Genomic DNA, 15,791 nt, shown 5'->3' on the forward strand with positions numbered 1-15,791 from the left:
CGATCGCCTGTGGTTTTTAGTGAATGCTCCCCTCCGACCACCAGGAACTGTATCACTCGGCATGTGTATATGTATGTCATGCACTGCAGAGAGGTGCCTGCTCGCCAGCCTCCTCTTTGCCCTCTTGCTGTATCTCTGTGTGTTTCTTATGCTTCATGTCATTGATTGTTTGGGGTTTGGGGGGACAGGAGGGTTATCTGCTCCAATAACTCTCTCTTCACCAATTCCTTGTAGACTATTGGGGAGAGGCTTATTACAGTGACCTCATCGACTTGCATCTGGGTGGTATGTATAGCAGCATCTGTTGCTGACACTAACCCTGCTGACACCCTCTCCCCGCCTGCTCTCCCCAGTCCCTGCTCACAAACAACAAGAAGAAATCAATCTGATAACCAAATGAAAAAAGCACAGGCCCTTTTCCAGCTCATAGTGGGGCAGCATATGGATCCTCCCACGGGCCATGTGTACTCCAGAGGAAGATCTGAGATAGCTTTTGCTGCTCAGGGTTATTTTAATTTTTTTATGATAAAAGTTCACCTACCCCAACCCATCAACCTTGCCTCTGAATCCTGGTCCCTCTAATATTGTTTGATTGTTTGGCAGTAGCAACACACACACACTCACATGCACTCATACACATGCACACACTCACATGCGCTCGTACACATGCACACACTCACAGGTGCTCATATACATGCACACACTCACATACGCTCATATACATGCTCGTGTGTGCGCGTACACATGCACACACTCCAACGTGACCTCTGCCCTGACTCTCATCCCTCACAAGTTGTAAGCATCACATCCACTAGGAAGCTCCCTGCCAACCACACTCACGACCCAAACAGGAGAAGAACTCAGCCTCAGACGTTTTTGTGAGGGTGTGCTCAGGTTCCCCTAAGCAGTCGAAGTGCGTGGGGAAAGTATCACTTGTGATTTCTGCCCAAAGTCATCAAGCTTAAGGCTGTGTCGACAGATGCCTATAATAACGTCCCTCCCTCCTTGCTCTGTCTTGGGCCTGACTTTGCAGTTCTTTTCAAGGAAGACAGGAAAAGTCTAAGGCGGTGATTTCTCAAAGTATGGTCCTTGGACCGGCAGCATCAGCATTGTCACCTGGAAGCTAATTAGAAATGCAAATTCTGAATCCACACCCCAGACCTTCCAATTCAGGAACTCTGGAGATGAGGCCTGGTTGTGTTTTCACAAACCTTCAGGTGATTGTCCCGCCCTCTAAAAGTGGGAGAACCACTACCTTAAAGGAATTCGGTATTTTTGATGTCCTGCTCTACAAAGCTCACCATTTCTATTAGCTTAGAGAAATAACTAATCTATGAGTCTCATTTCTAGACTTTGGGCAGTTTTTCTCCTGGAAAGCTGCCATTTTGCTAAGAGGAGTGCCAAGCAGCTGCTCCTAAGGTTAACCAGAGGGGACTCTGAACCTTCTTGGAGTTCATGCGTCCTTGATCGGGCAGTCTGACCTCTTCATCTCCCCTTGCAGGCTCCTGGCCTAGAAGTGATCTTAAAACAGAAGGACTGGCAAAGGTCATTCTTTCTCATTTTTTCCCACAATCCTATTCTTTTAAGAGAGTCACTTCTTGGCCCATTCATTTAAAACAAAAGCTATAGGAGCTGGCTCAATGGCATAGTGGTTAAGTTCACGCTCTCTACTTCAGCAGCCCAGGGTTCACAGATTCAGATCCCAGGTGTGGACCTAGCACCGCTCATCAAGCCATGCTGTGGCCATGTCCCGCATATAAAATTGGGGATGGTTGGCACAGATGTTAGCTCAGCAACAATCCTCCTCAAGCAAAAAGAGGAAGCTTGGCAACAGGTATTAGCTCAGGGCCAATAAGACAGTGCCAAGTTCTTAGAGAAGCTCCTCCAGTAAGGAGGCTGGCCCTTGGCCTCGTTGGGTGAGGTGGATTGTCGCTGGTCTCTGCTCTCTGTTCTCAAGCCCCATTGTCCCGCAGATTCCCACCCCTCTGCAGATTCCTTCCGTGGCCTGAAGCTTCTCCTGTGTTCAGGAACTTCCACACTCGTGGCCATTGATGCTGTAAAAGGGCTGATGCTTACATTCCGATTAACAAACCCCACTCCCTGTCGATGTCCTGACCCCTCTCCTGCCTCCTCTCAACGCTCCCGGGAATGTTCAGGTCAATTCTGAAAGAATATCAATGTGCGAAAAGACTTTTTTTTATTCAAAATCTCCTGGAAGGAGGAACTGTCAAAACCCATTTCTTTATTATATTCCCTCTTCCCTCCCAGCTCAAGATACTATTGCCACACTGGTTACCTTGTGTGTCTAGTTTTGTTTTCTTTGCCCCCATTTCTAGAGTGATAAAAGGTAGTTGGCTGTTTTCATTTGTATGTCCCTGGACTCCAACAACTAGCCTTTTGGATTTAGAATTCCAGCAAATTCCGGGGGAAAATGAAATAAATAGAAAAAAGAACCTCAGTTTGTCTTCTGAATTAAAAAATATCCCACCGTCAGACACCTTGTGACCCTTGCCACATGGTTCTCGTCAACTCATCACTTCCTCTTTTCTCAGCTCATGATGTAAAATTTAGACATCTCTTATGGGTTCATAGAGGCTCCTACTGCCCTACCGAGGAGCACAAAGAAAACGTCCATTCCGAAGGGAGTCACTTACGTAGTCCAGGCAGAGAGCAGTGGTCTCTGGCCCTGTTCCCATCAAGCTCCAGGAGGAAAACATAGATGCCAGAATTAAGTCCATTTTTAGTTTCTGCTCATGCTTCATTCTTGGAGCACGTGGTAATACTCATTATTTGGGGGGAAAAAATTACCCTTTTTAAATCTAGATCTTGAAATGTAGAACCTGATTGCTTCCCTACTCTTGCATCCCCAAAAGGCCCCCAGAAACCCCATTGCTGGGCCCAGCACCAATCTTATCATGTGGAGAAGACGAAGCTCCAGGCAGCATTCAGGTGCTGGGAGTCCACACCTGCCCGGAGGAGTCCAGATCCTGACGGCTCCTCAGGCTCTGCCTTCACACTCTCTGGCTTGTATGGTCTTTCGATGGCTCTCAGCTAACTAAAAGCTCCAAACCTCTATTAAAAGTCTCTTTTTGAGCCACAGAGTATAGAGAATAAAGATTCTTTCTTCACATAGCTGAACCTGTGTTTTCCAGAGAAACTGTTAAAAGGACATGTAACAAGCCTGGGCCGGAGAGGAAGGGTCCCCAAGTGACCTCACTCCCCCTCCCTCCTCTTCCCCAGGACACTGAACAGGCCCGCTCGCCCTGCCAGCCTCTGCATTTTGCTGCACTAGAACAGATAGATGACTGGAAATCTTTAGGTAAAAGCCATATATCTTCTAAAGAATTTTAAATTAAAAATATACACACCTAATTTCTAGTTAGACCTCGTCTCTTAATTTGTATGTCTCAAAGGGAAGTTGAAAGAACGTGAATGGTTTAGAAATGTAACGTAATGGACCAGAAAGTGGTCTTTTCGTTGTTGTTGGTGAGCTGGGGTAGGAGGCCCAGGGAGGCCCCCCACCTGCTCAGCCTCCCCTCTGAATCTTCCTGTTCTGTTTACTCCCCGTAACTTGATGTTGGTAGGTTTTTGGCTTGTCTGTTTGGTCTGAGCATTAGCCTGCCTCTCTTTTTGCTTAGGAACTTTAAAATCCCTGAGATTCCCCAGCATTCCTGTGTGTGTGTGTGTGTGTGTGTGTGTGTGTGTGTGTTGAATCTCAATTCTTCGTGCATTTTGTTAGCCTTCATTCCTTCTCCCAATCTAGAGATTCATTCTGCACCAAGTTTTTAGAGCACAAGGCATCTCCCCAGCCTTGTCATCTGTATGCAGAGTGGGCCTGCTGGACCAGAGAGCTTCCACCCTGTCATAATGCCTGCTTCCTGCTTTGCAGCATTGCAGACCAGCTGACTGGATTCCTTGTTAGAGCCACAGTGCTTGTCAGTGCCCTGGGTTTCAAACTGGGCACCTCAGCCTTATAATGCAAAGCTACCTCATGTCAGGGGCATGGCATTAATACTGAGCAAATAGGTTTCCTGGGGTGAGGAGTCAGAACAGTCAAGTATAATCTTTGTCAACAAAACATTTGGTTGGTCTTCCCTTGCTTCAGGCTGTATAATCTGAAAACACAGAAAAGAAAATCAATGAGAGCCCCATTCCTTATAGCTGAACCGCCAAGAAATTCTCCCAACCCTGGGCATTGACTTTCCACACATTTAATCTGGCATATTGAGCTTGAGCATGAAAGATGATGCTCCTGATGTTTCTTAGGAAAAAGTGAACAAAATTCTGGTCGTGTCCGTAGCATGCATCAGATGAAAGGGTATTGCTGCAGTGCTGGGCCAGTCATCAGCCAATATAGTGGCATCGCTGCCCAAACTCTGTGAGCAATGAGAGTCCCCTGGGCAAGATGAGGGCTGTGCAAGGCTAGCCCCCAGAGACCGGCCCAGAGCTCCTGGAGCAGGAAGGCGGGACCTCCAAGTGTGACCGAGAAACAAGCATGCCTCTTTCCTATCCGTGATACCTGGGAGCTTGTTCAGACACCAGACGGAAGTCAAAATCAAAAAGAATCTCTTCCTCTAAGCAGGATTTTATGAAAGTGCAGCTGAGAAGGAAGTAACCTAACCCTGCGGCACCTGCAGGTTCCTGTGCAGGAGACAAGTTGTGGCGTCTCAGAGGGAAGGTGCCGGGGGCAGTTTGAGCCTAGGTGAGGATGGTAGTCTGATGTTTGTGAGCTAATTATTTGGAATTTTTCACTTTTATGTGGAAATGCAGTTATAAATGGTGGCTCAGCTCATGTCTTCCTCGGTGTTTCTAGCGTGCAGTAGTAGGCTGTGACACTCTGGGATGTAACCAGTGTTTCATGGGGAAGTGCAGCAGTCCAGGCTGGGACTTCTGGAATCGAGTCGTCTTCCTAGCAGGCCCCTCTTCATGGTCTGCTGGGCACTGGCTGTAGTGACCTTCCAGCTCTAAGCCTGTGGTGAAGGTCCCTTTGTCCAGCAAGGGCCCTGGGAGCCTGTATGGTGGGAATACAGATACCTGGGATAAGGCAGACCCCATGGCTACCTCTCGGCCCCACCAGCTCCCTGGTTGTCCGCTTTCTGTCTGTTCAGGAGTCCTTGCAACTGGCCTACCAACTGACTTTCCTGCTGTGGCTGCCCTCATCCTTGCTTCCAATCAGAAAATTGTTCCTTCTTTGGCTCCTAGAGAAAACGGACTAATGTATAGCTAGTACAGCCCTTGGTATGCCGCAAGTGCTCAGTCCACACTCCCTGTATAATTTATTAGTCTCTTATATGGTCCTTCACACCAGCCCATGAACCTCATCAGCCAAGTCTCATTGTTTTGATTTAGCACGAGTGTGGAGCCAGTGAGTTAATGTAACCAGGCAGGAAGGAAGGAGTGAACGGAGATGCAGAGCCTCAGGCTGAGGCAGGTACAGCCGCGTTGTCCCTGGTGGACGTTGGCCTGTACATGGAGCTAGGCTTGGTCTTGGCCCCTGCGGGCTTTATAATCACACTCTCCCCTCTCCTTGTGAGAAAGGTGCCCGACCCTTCCCTACATCTCAGTCTCAGTCTCAGGGCTGGAGGGCTGGGGGATCCTGGGATTTTGACAACCAGAAGGACTGAAGTAGGGTTTGTCCATATTTCAGATGAACGTCCAGGCTCGTTGTCTGCAGGGTTGGTTGGTTTTTTCCAGCTATCCTAACATTTCATTCAGTTGGCTGATAGGGTGGGAGGGGAGGATGCAGTGCTCTGGGGCCGAAGTGTCTTGGACAAAGCCTTTATGAGGAAGTAGGAAGAAGATGGAAATTAAAAAGAACAAGTGTAGAGAAGGGGGAATTGCCACAGGACTATTCAGTTTTCTTATCCTGCCACCTTTTCCACAACCTGCTAGGTCCTGGACCAGCCCTGGGCCACATGAGAGGCAGGGCCTAGAGAGAGGTGCACATGGGTCAGGCAAAGTGGTAGTGTGGAGAGCACCCCCAACTTAGGAAGGCGAGACCTGAATTCAGGCCCTGACTTCACTTTGTCCCCAGCCAAGTCTTCTCCTCTCTAGGTCTCTCCAGAAGACTGGGAGGAAGGGATGACCTTGCTGCCCTGCCAGGTCTGGCATGCTGAGTAGGGTCTGTGTGACTCCTCTTCTTTGAGCTGCTTCCCATAGCTATCGTTTGTTAGATTTGCCTAGAGCCTTTGTTGGCTTTTAAAGAGGGCAAACTCTTAGTTCAGAATGGGAAAGGAAGATCTGGGTTTGAGTCAGGCTGTGCCACATTTACCCTCTTTGAGCCTCAGATCCCATATTTGAGAATAGAGATGCTGATAGCTACCCTGGGCCAGTGTAAGGATCCAGTGAAATCAAAGGTGTGAGGATGTTTTGAAACTATAAAGCTCTGCCCATGCTTATTTCATGCATCACCCCGAACATAAAGACACCTGCCTTACTACATGATGATATTCTGCTGCTTTTCAAAACTCAGTGACACATATCACCTGCCCCCAGATGTCCGGGTGAATGTGTGCTCAAGAACTGCTGATGGTGGTCACGTTGCAAAAGGAAGTGCTGATTCAGGGGAAACAGCGTTGGCTGCAGTGGAGCAGGTGGGCTTGCAGAGTGCTGAAGGCAGGCGGAGTGGTCCCAGATGAGAGTGCAGGCCTGCCGGTAAAGAGCCTCCAACCAGCACCACATCCTGGCATCGCTCAGAAGCGACGGCTGGACCGCTGAGGACACAAAAACAGTTACATGGGATAAATATGGCTCCCATTACAAAGAGAAAGAACTCTCTCACTGGCACGAAAAAAATAAAATGGGGGCCATCCCTGTGGCGTCGTGGTTAAGTTTGGTGCACTCTGCATCAGTGCCCCGGGTTCGTGGGTTCAGATCCCAGGCACAGACCTACACCACTCATCAGCCATGCTGTGGTGGCATCCCACGTGCAAAATAGAGGAAGACTGGCACAGATGTTAGCTTGGGGACCATCTTCCTCAGCAAAAACAATAAATACGATAAATTTTAAAGCTTCTGCCATAAGCTTGACAACGTCTTTGCCCTTAGAACTAGTGAACCAAGTCATGTATTTCTCACATCTCCAAAAAAGGCAAAGAAATTGCACTGAAAATCAGTCTCTGTGCTTCCCTTGCTTGCTTGATTCAGATTCAAGTCTCGTAGAACTCCTCTTGTTTGACTGGTTTTTCCCCTCACTTTCTTCTTTTTAAAACAGTATTCATTGGTGTTTTTTCTGATTATAAAAGTAATGTACATTATGGGAATTTTGGAGCGTGCAGACGTGTCTAAAGAAGACAGTGTCAACTTGCCCAGCTGCTTTCAGAGGCACCTGCTGGCCGTGCCACACACTCCTTCTGCCTGTTGTGAGGAGGCCTTTTCCTTTTTAACACTTGCTTTACCTGATGCCCCTTTTCTGATTTCATTTCCTAATTTCTGTTCTGCTGTCGGTTATCCTGTCTTTTGTATTGGAAACAGAGTGTGAGGATGTGGGCTACATACAGGGAGCTAAAAGCTATTCTGTGACACCCAGAAATCAGAAACACGTTTTTAAATATACATGCAGGTACATCCTGACTTATTTTGGGTGTGTATTTGTTGTGTATCGTGTCACTGTCCCTTGCTAATGAATATGGACACTGTTCCACTCTGCACCATGGCCTGTTTGCGTGTGACGTCAGTCCAGGAAGTGGCAGAGACTGTTCACTGACACTGTATTTCGTGGGATTTATTCTGGTATTCTGAGCACAACATGGACTCTATACTTTGAAAGAAAGAGGGTTGACTGTAGGTCAGCTATAATGCGCAGCGTGTTTTTTAAGACGGGGACCCTTCTCCCCTGCCCCTGCACGTCAGCTGGTCACACTCACGTCTGTTTGGAACACTGGGTGTGATCAGCATTTCACACACACGCACACACGTTCTCAGGCTTTAGTTGTGCAGTTTTGCCCAATGTCAGACTCACTGTGCACAGGCCACGATGGAGAACGTCACGAAGCCCGAAAAGAAAGAGAAAGCGTGGAGGCTGCGTGTGCTCAGCAGCAGAGCCGAAGGGCCTCTACCAGCAGCTTGTCTACTCAGCCCTTCTGGTCACTAAAACAAGGCTGTTTCTTACACTCGGTTCTAATGTGCGAAAGCCCCGCTCACCCACCCTGCAGTCCCCGAGGCGGTTTCTCCCCAGGCCCCATGTCTCCTGTGTGTGCCTGTGGTTCTGTGATGGTCCCTTGTTGGGCTCCTCTCCCTCTTCCTCGAGTCACCGTCAGGTCTGCCGAGTCTTAGGGATGTCTCTCTCATGCTGTCTTCTCTCAGTTGCCCGCGCACAACTCTTACAGCATTGCTGCTGTGAGTTTTTGCTCGTCCTGTCAGCTCACTCCTTTTGGTCTTACAGTCCAGAGTGTGACAGCCTTGCCCCAGCTGTGGCATTGGGTCCCTCCACTGAGATGGAAGGGGCAGAAGAAAAGGAGGTGGTTGGCTCTCCCTGGTAGATGCGGGCAGTGGTACAGACTGGGGGAGTCACCTCTGTTTGGATACATTTCCCCCAACACATCCTGCCTCAGAATTCAAAGCATTGCAGATGTCAGAGCCCTGGAGCCCATCCCAAGATTGGGTGCTGCCTCCGTAGACTCAGAGCTGCTTTCTGTGGGCATGGCAGCCCAGTGGTCAGAGGCCCTCCTCCCCCTTAGACTACCCGAGGTTAGTTTTCCCTGGAGCACATGTGTCTATGGTGACATCATCTTAGAATATTTTACGTGGGTTTGGTTGGTGACCCTGGGTTGTCACCTGCACACCTGGAAGCAGTATCGACCTTGTATTTAACATGGTCTGTTGCACACAGGTAGACAGACCTGTCCAGGGGCTTTGGGCATTTTTGAGGAGGGAGTCCAACACCCAAAACCCTAAAGGCCACTGTATGGTAGTGCCCATATGTCATCACCTTCCCAGTAAGGCCTAGAGGAAGAGGGAGCAGTCCCCACCCCGTGAGCCACCCCACCAAGGGGAACGCGTGTTCCTCCTCAGGCCACACACCCAGCACCGGGTCTGCTCCCGTGCAGCTTCCATGCTGAAAAAAGGACTTAATTCATTTGTAGACTTTGTTTCCCTTGTTTCTGCTTTTCCATTTCTTGTATTTTTTCTTTTCCTCCCGTTGTTCCTTTCTCACTTTTTATGCTTTTTGTCCTTTGCTTGTTTTTTATTTCACCTTTGTTCTGGCCCTCTCCACTTCCAAACTCCCCCTCCTCCCCTCCTCCTCCTTTTTGTCTGTCTCCGTCTCCCCATCCTCCTCCTCCTTGTTTGGTCCTTTTTGAAGTTGAGCCCAGTGGCGGGACTCCACGGCGTAGACCTCTCTCCTTCTGCCCTTGCTGTGTCCAGGAAGGTAACGTACCGCCCTCCTCCCCGCCTCTCCCGGTCGTAGCGCCGCCAGTCAGGCAGGGCCCAGACCCAGCGACGTCTCTGTCTTTCTCGGACACTTGATAGCCCTGTTACAAAACTCCATGAGTATGTGGCAGTTTCTTACAAGGTACAGTATCCCTTTGACGGTCTCAGGGGAGGACTGGGGTTCGGAGTGAAGCCAGAGAGCTTCCAGGCTGCAGCAGAGCGAGCATCCCACGATATCGTGCCACCGTTCGTGGTTGGGCCTTTCTGCCTCCCATCCAGCAGATAGAGGGGCAGGGACACAGGTGGGGCACCTCCCGCCTGTGTGGCAGCAATTTGTGTTGGCAGAGTCGAGGAATACTGTCCTTACAAAGACTGATCTACACAAATGCCCTGAGTCCTTTTCCAAAACAACCACTAAAAGCAAACTTCTCTGCCCTGTGTCTTGCCGAGTGTGTGGTTTTTTTAAGTTGGTCTGATTTGAAGTCTGTTGTGGTGATCAGAGTGTCGTTGAGAAGGCATGTGGGAGGGGAGGGGGAGTGTGGTCATGACTAACCCTTGCTAACCTCTTACTCTGCCTCTCCATGGTGCTCACATGTGACTGTCACACCCTACCATATACTTTGCTCATCGGCTGTGAGCAATCTCTCCCATAGCTCGTGAGCAGTATTTGGATGTCTCCCCGTGGGTTTTTTTGTTCTTGCACATGGGGAAGTGGGAAGGAGGGAGAGACTTCCAGTGCATTCACAGCTTGCTGCACTGGACGGCTTGCATGCCTCAGGGCTCCATCCTCCATGGCCATGTGGGCACACTGTGCAGAGATGCTCAGAGAGGAATGCATGGAACTGAGCTGCAGGCTGCTTTAAAAGCCAAAGAACCAAGTCTATCGGGTTGGGTGAGGAGAGCTTTGGTCCCCAGACACTCTGGCGTGCACTCCACAATAGCAGGCTCAAGCAGCCAGGAGGGAGCTTCCACCCTTCGGAGGAGGATTCAGGGATGGGAGCACAGCCCCGGGAGCACGGCTGCACGTGCACTGGGACACAGTGCACACACTAACCCCTGCTTGCGTGAACACGACTCATTTCTGCTTCTCCAGAGTGTGGCCCTGTTGAAAGACTAACCGGCTGGGGCCTCCTGTGTGTCATGCAAACAATGCAGAGAGAGTTGTCTGAACAAAGTGCAGGGAAGTCAGGTAGAAGGATGCAAGAGAGCAGTGAGTGAGAAGCTTGGTACATGAGGGTCGTCCCCCCGAGGGTGTTTCCATACATTCCTGGGTTTGGTCTTTACCGGGATGGTGCATCCAACCAAGTGACTCGTAAGAGGGAAGGCACTCTGAGAGATTGTGCAGTCAAGCGCCTCCTAACCTGGGGCCCAGGGACGGACTTCAGGAAGCTCTTGAGCAGCCTGGAGGTCTATCTGAAATTGTGGGATGTGTCCGTATGCGTTTTCTAGGAGAGTCTCTGGCTTTCCTGAGAGTCTCACAGTGGTTTGTAATCCAAAAATACTGAAGCACCACAGACAGAATCTGTTTCTGCCCTTAGGCAGGGCCACACCCTTGCTGTGAGCTTCTTTGTGCTCCAAGGAAAAGAAGTTTGTTCCCCCCTTGGGTGGTTCGATTCCTTGGAAAGTTCTTCATTCCGTCCTCCTGCAGTTAAGCCCAGTGGAGTCAGGTACCCCTGGGAAATTTAGATACCCGTCTCATGTTGGTGCAGGGCAGCCCGAGCTAGCAGGAGGCACCAGCCCCAGAAACTGCTGCTAGGATTGGATGAGAGCTGTGAGTGGAGCCTTCTTTAGTCTCTAGGGTCTGCTGGGCTTTCTTTGCCCTTAGTGAGAAACCTGGTACTCATCCTGGGATGTACTTTGTATACCATACAGGATTCGTTAGGAGAGTGTTTGTCAGAAAGCCTGATAGAGCACTGAGTTGAGAAAAGGTATCTTATCTCCCTGGTCCAGATAAAGAAGTGATGAGACATCAGTACCAGTGGCCCAGAGGGGGCCGTAGCCCAGGAAAGAGCTGGATTAACGAGTGTATCTTAAAAGGAGGGCAAAGCACTCAAAACATACCAAAAGAAAACCGTTGGGCAGGAGAGGTCCAAACAAGCTGCGACCAGGCTACTGAGAGGGTGAGGGCCAGGCCTGGTAAGATGAATGGGGAGCACAGAGTCGGCCAGGCCCCAGGGTAGTGTGGTACCCCTCCCCCCATGGCTGTAGGCAAACTTTGGACCTGGCTTGGGAGTGTTCCGGCAGCATCTTGCTCGGCTCTCTTTGCACATTTGCCCCAGTGTGATGATTCCTGCCGGCGGGGTAGACACAGACAGTCCCTACGCCTGACCCACCCTCTCTCTTGGCAGGAATGGGCAAGAAGGATGACCCCAAGCTGATGCAGGAGTGGTTCAAGCTGGTGCAAGAGAAGAATGCCATGGTGCGCTACGAGTCGGAGCTGATGATTTTGTGAGTGGCCTTAGGTTGGGGACTCAGCTAAGTGGGGACAGTGGCTCAGTGCCTGTCACAGCAGGAGCACAGCTCCTGCCTAATTTAGAAGATGAGAAGATGTGGTCCCCAAGTCACTGTCACTTGTCTTCCTCCCCTCCCTTGCAATCCCAGCGCCCGGGAGCTGGAACTGGAAGACCGGCAGAGCCGCCTGCAGCAGGAGCTCCGGGAGCGGATGGCAGTGGAAGGTGAGAGGGGAGCGGAGGTGAGGTGCATGCGGGGAGCTGGGGTGGGTCTGCTGCTCCTGGCCCCCTGGACCTAATGTCTTCGGGTACTGCACAGATCACCTGAAGACTGAGGAGGAGTTGTCAGAGGAGAAGAAGATCCTGAATGAGATGCTGGACGTAGTGGAGCAGAGAGATGCCCTCGTGGCCCTGCTAGAGGAGCAGCGGCTCCGGGAAAAAGAGGAGGACAAGGACCTGGAGGCCGTCATGCTGTCAAAGGGCTTCAGCCTGAACTGGTCCTGAGCTCCTGCCGGTGCCCTGGCTGGCTGGTCTGCAGCATCTGCCCGACCTGGGCTGGGTTCTCCCAAACCGCCCAGATCCGAGATCTGAGAAGGCCTGGCACCTCCAGGAGTTTGCACTCAAATGTCCACACGCCTCTTGAAAGTGAGCCAAGTGTCTGTGCGGCTGGGAGCCCCAGGTGGAGATGATTACCTGAGATGGCTCAGCCTCCTCGGAAGAGGCCCACCCTGACTTCCCGCTCCAGGGAGAGAGCCTAGAGTGTTTGCCAGATGATGTGGGAAAAGGAGAATCTGCACGCTCCCTGAGGACGTGGTGGCTGGTGCCTTCTTGCACAGGCGCGTTCGGTGAGAGAAGGAAGCAGCCCCTCTCTGCCAGGCCCGCAGCCAAGAGCGCCCCTCGCTGGAGCGCAGGGGCCGCTGGCTTCTCATGCTCCCTGAAGACCACCAAAGAAACAGAGGCGGCTCTCCAGGAAAGCGAGATGTGAACCATGACCAGGAGGGGCAGGGCCAAGCCAGGGCGGCGCCCACCCCAGCATCACAGGGGAGCCAAGGGTGGGCTGGCTCCCAGATTCATTATGCAAGTAAGGAGGACCCTGGAGGGGTCTGCTCCCAGCCCCTGAACCACACACTGGACCCTACGTGGCCAAATGCCCAGGCCTCTCTGGCTGTGGCCTGAGGCCTGTGGATTGTTGCGTTTTGCTTTAATTCACAACTGTTTGACACTGGAAAATGCTGACTTCAGGGGACAGGGGTGAGGCCTGCCTTTCAAGCCCCCAGTTGACAGTGTTGTCACTGTTCCACACTTCTTGTCGGGCAGGAGACAATCTTGTCCTTGGCGTCTTTCCTGTGTTTGCACATTGAAACTCTCCACCACTTCAGACCCTTTTTGTCAGTTAACTTATTTTTTTAATACTTGAAAAGAAGCAACTTCATTTTTATATCTTTACTAGAGACACTGATCGCCCGGCAGCTGCTGCGGGAGTGACAAGGGTGTCCCGCTTGTGCTGCACAGTCTCACCGCACGCCGACCACAGGCTCGCCATGTTGCCTGTCCTGGGCCTCCTTCAGTGTCTCGGGTGGGCGGCCGGGGTGCCCTGCGGCCTTGTGCAGCCCTTGCCCACAGCCCTGTGTTTCCTCCTGCACTTGGTGTCTGGCCCTCTTCCTTCACCCGGCTCCCTGCGTGCGCTCTGGCGCCAGCCTTCATGTCTGCCCCAGCCGCTCATCAGGGATACATTTCAGCACTGCTTGCGGCCAAGCCAGAAGGCACAGATGCCGCTTGTCTCTCCCTGTTGGGACCTTGGCTCTGTAGAACCCATGTTTTTCTCAGTTTTGGTGCCAGAGTTTAACCTCCCACCACACATTTGCTAAAGAAAGTCTTTGGGTAAGCCTCTCCCAGGCTGGCTGAGACAGTATGATGGGACCTTGTAAACCATCCGGCTGGTGAGAGTTCCCTCAGCCCAGCCTCAGCTCCAACCAGAGAGAAATGCACTTGCTGCAGCACATATTGGATTTAGGTTGGTCTCACAGACAGGTAAAACTCCAGCCCAACCTCTCCTTTACCTGGATCTCAATGGGAAGCTGGGGGATGATGAGCACCAGGCAACTGGCTCCTTGAGCCAAACTCTGCTCGGTTCTCCTGGTTCAGCCAGGGACTGGCTGTGTACAGCTCGTAGAACGACTGTCTGAGAACATCAGGCCAGACCGTGCTTGTCCATCCACAGAATTAGCACACAACCCGGAAAGGATTGCCAACAGTGCCAGGCGAATCTGGAAGGATCATCCAGCCAACTGCTGGTGGAGAGGGGCCAGTGTAGAGAGAGCAGAGCCCTCGCAGCCCTGATCGGGCGTCCATGCTGACCGTGGAGCTTCTGTGGGAAACCAGACCGTGCCTCAACTTGCGCATCCATTCTCACCACAAAGGGGCAAAGAACCTGTCTTATTCCTCACTTTGTCCAAAAGCTGCCATCTCTCTCCTGTGGAAATCCAGGAGATGTGCTGCTAGCAACTGTCACAGCTCCAACATTCTTCACTTCATGTTTTCTGATGAGGCAGAGTCTCCATTTTTATTCTCTTTTCTTATGAAGGGGGAGAGGAAGGTGTTCTGGATTCTATCTTTAAACCCCAACATTCCAATAAAATTGGACTTGGGACAGGACCTTCCTCGCCCCTGTGGCCTTTTCCCTAAGCCTCTCCACCTCTCGCTGTGCCCAGAGCTGGCCCAGCCCCGGGAGAGTCCCTCACAGCCCCTGCTCCCCCCAGAGCAGGGGGCGGCACACGGTGGTGCTGCAGAGGGATGCAGTGCGTGCCCCAAGCGGCCTGAGGGGGCAGGGGCAGCAGATGTTCCTGTCTGCCCCTGCTGCCTGCCACCAGCACTCGTCAGCCTCGCACGCCCCTGTGTCCTGCCGAAGCACGCGCTGCTGCTGCAGCTCCCAGACAGCTGAGAAGCTTGAAGTCCACCGCCCGCAAGTTCTCCCCAGCTCCCCGCTCCCAGCAGTGTTACGGCTTTGGGTTCTAGTAGAGCACTTTTTTTTAAAGCTCCCATTTTATAACCACTAGTTTGCATTTTATTTTAATACCCTGGTGACATGCTGCATGAAATGTTTTCCTGCTCTGGAAATGTATGCAGCTCCAGCCAGGTTTTCTTCCCAAGAGTGAAGCCCCCTTGAAGGCAGGGGAGCAGGAAACGTGCCTGTCTCTCAGAGTGCCAGAGTCTGAGTGAGCCAGACAGTGGGCCGCCAGGTTCAGTGTCACCAGAGGGATGCAGAGGCACCCCAGCCTGGGTTCGAGGGCCGCCGGCAGTTCCCTGTGGGTTCTGACCCTGCTCAGATGACGTCTTCAGTCCTCTGCCCCCTGGAGCCATCCTCCAGCTGCTTTCAATCCGCAATGATAGACTGTTATTTATCCTTTCAAAAAGAGAAGTTTTTCCATGGGGCAAGAAGTGAAGAGAGTTTAAAGAAAAAAATGTTGAAGGTGGTAACAACTGAGCTACAAAGGGAAACGGGCCATTTTATGCGCAATAAAAGTTTTTAAAAGAAATAGTGTATTTCTTAAGTCATTTTACTGGACGTGGCAGCGAGCCAGGCTGCATCTCCACGTTCCACTGCCCACCTCTTTCAGGTGGGGGGCGTCCACGCAGACCATTATGTATCTAGCGTATGTGTGGGTGAATACAAGGTTGTTTAAAGAACACAGCTTTGTTTAGGTTTGTGCTTCTTTAACTCCTTCATATTATCCTGGCCCAGCCATCAGCTGCTGTCACTGGAGAAAATGTCTGGAGCAACCCATTGTGGTAAGAACCTGTTTGTCAAAACCGGGCCTCAGTACCGTCTTGAAGAGAAGCAGCGTATTCTTTGAAATATTCTCCAAGTCAGGGCCATCCTGTGGTCCTGGCACCCTTCCTCGCCTGGGCTGCTTCCAGGCCTGCCCAAGTCTGTCCTCCAACACAGGCGGCCTGGGAGTCTGCAGCCTCCAG

At 51.4% G+C, this 15,791-nt stretch overlaps 1 protein-coding gene across 45 annotated transcripts in view; it reads left to right on the forward strand.

Annotated features, from left to right (window-relative positions):
* MICAL3 (microtubule associated monooxygenase, calponin and LIM domain containing 3) overlaps nt 1-15,355 on the forward strand; it is a 199,163-nt gene extending 183,808 nt beyond the window's left edge. For 20 of the 45 annotated variants that reach the window (XR_002808569.2, XM_070269759.1, XM_070269755.1 and 17 more), the window contains 3 exons: nt 11,718-11,817; nt 11,971-12,044; nt 12,139-15,355. Coding sequence is in view for 42 of the 45 variants with exons in the window: in XM_070269759.1 (XP_070125860.1) it covers nt 11,718-11,817; nt 11,971-12,044; nt 12,139-12,323 (359 nt within the window). In the remaining 3 variants the exon portion in view is untranslated. Of the gene's footprint in view, nt 1-234; nt 286-9,301; nt 9,368-11,717; nt 11,818-11,970; nt 12,045-12,138 lie in introns of all 45 variants that reach the window. The other 25 variants (XR_011439640.1, XM_023642833.2, XM_070269735.1 and 22 more) reach the window with 3 other exon arrangements.
* Nucleotides 15,356-15,791: the final 436 nt, after the last annotated feature.

This window comes from Equus caballus, chromosome 6 (genome assembly GCF_041296265.1).
Source record: "Equus caballus isolate H_3958 breed thoroughbred chromosome 6, TB-T2T, whole genome shotgun sequence".
NCBI lineage: Eukaryota > Metazoa > Chordata > Mammalia > Perissodactyla > Equidae > Equus > Equus caballus.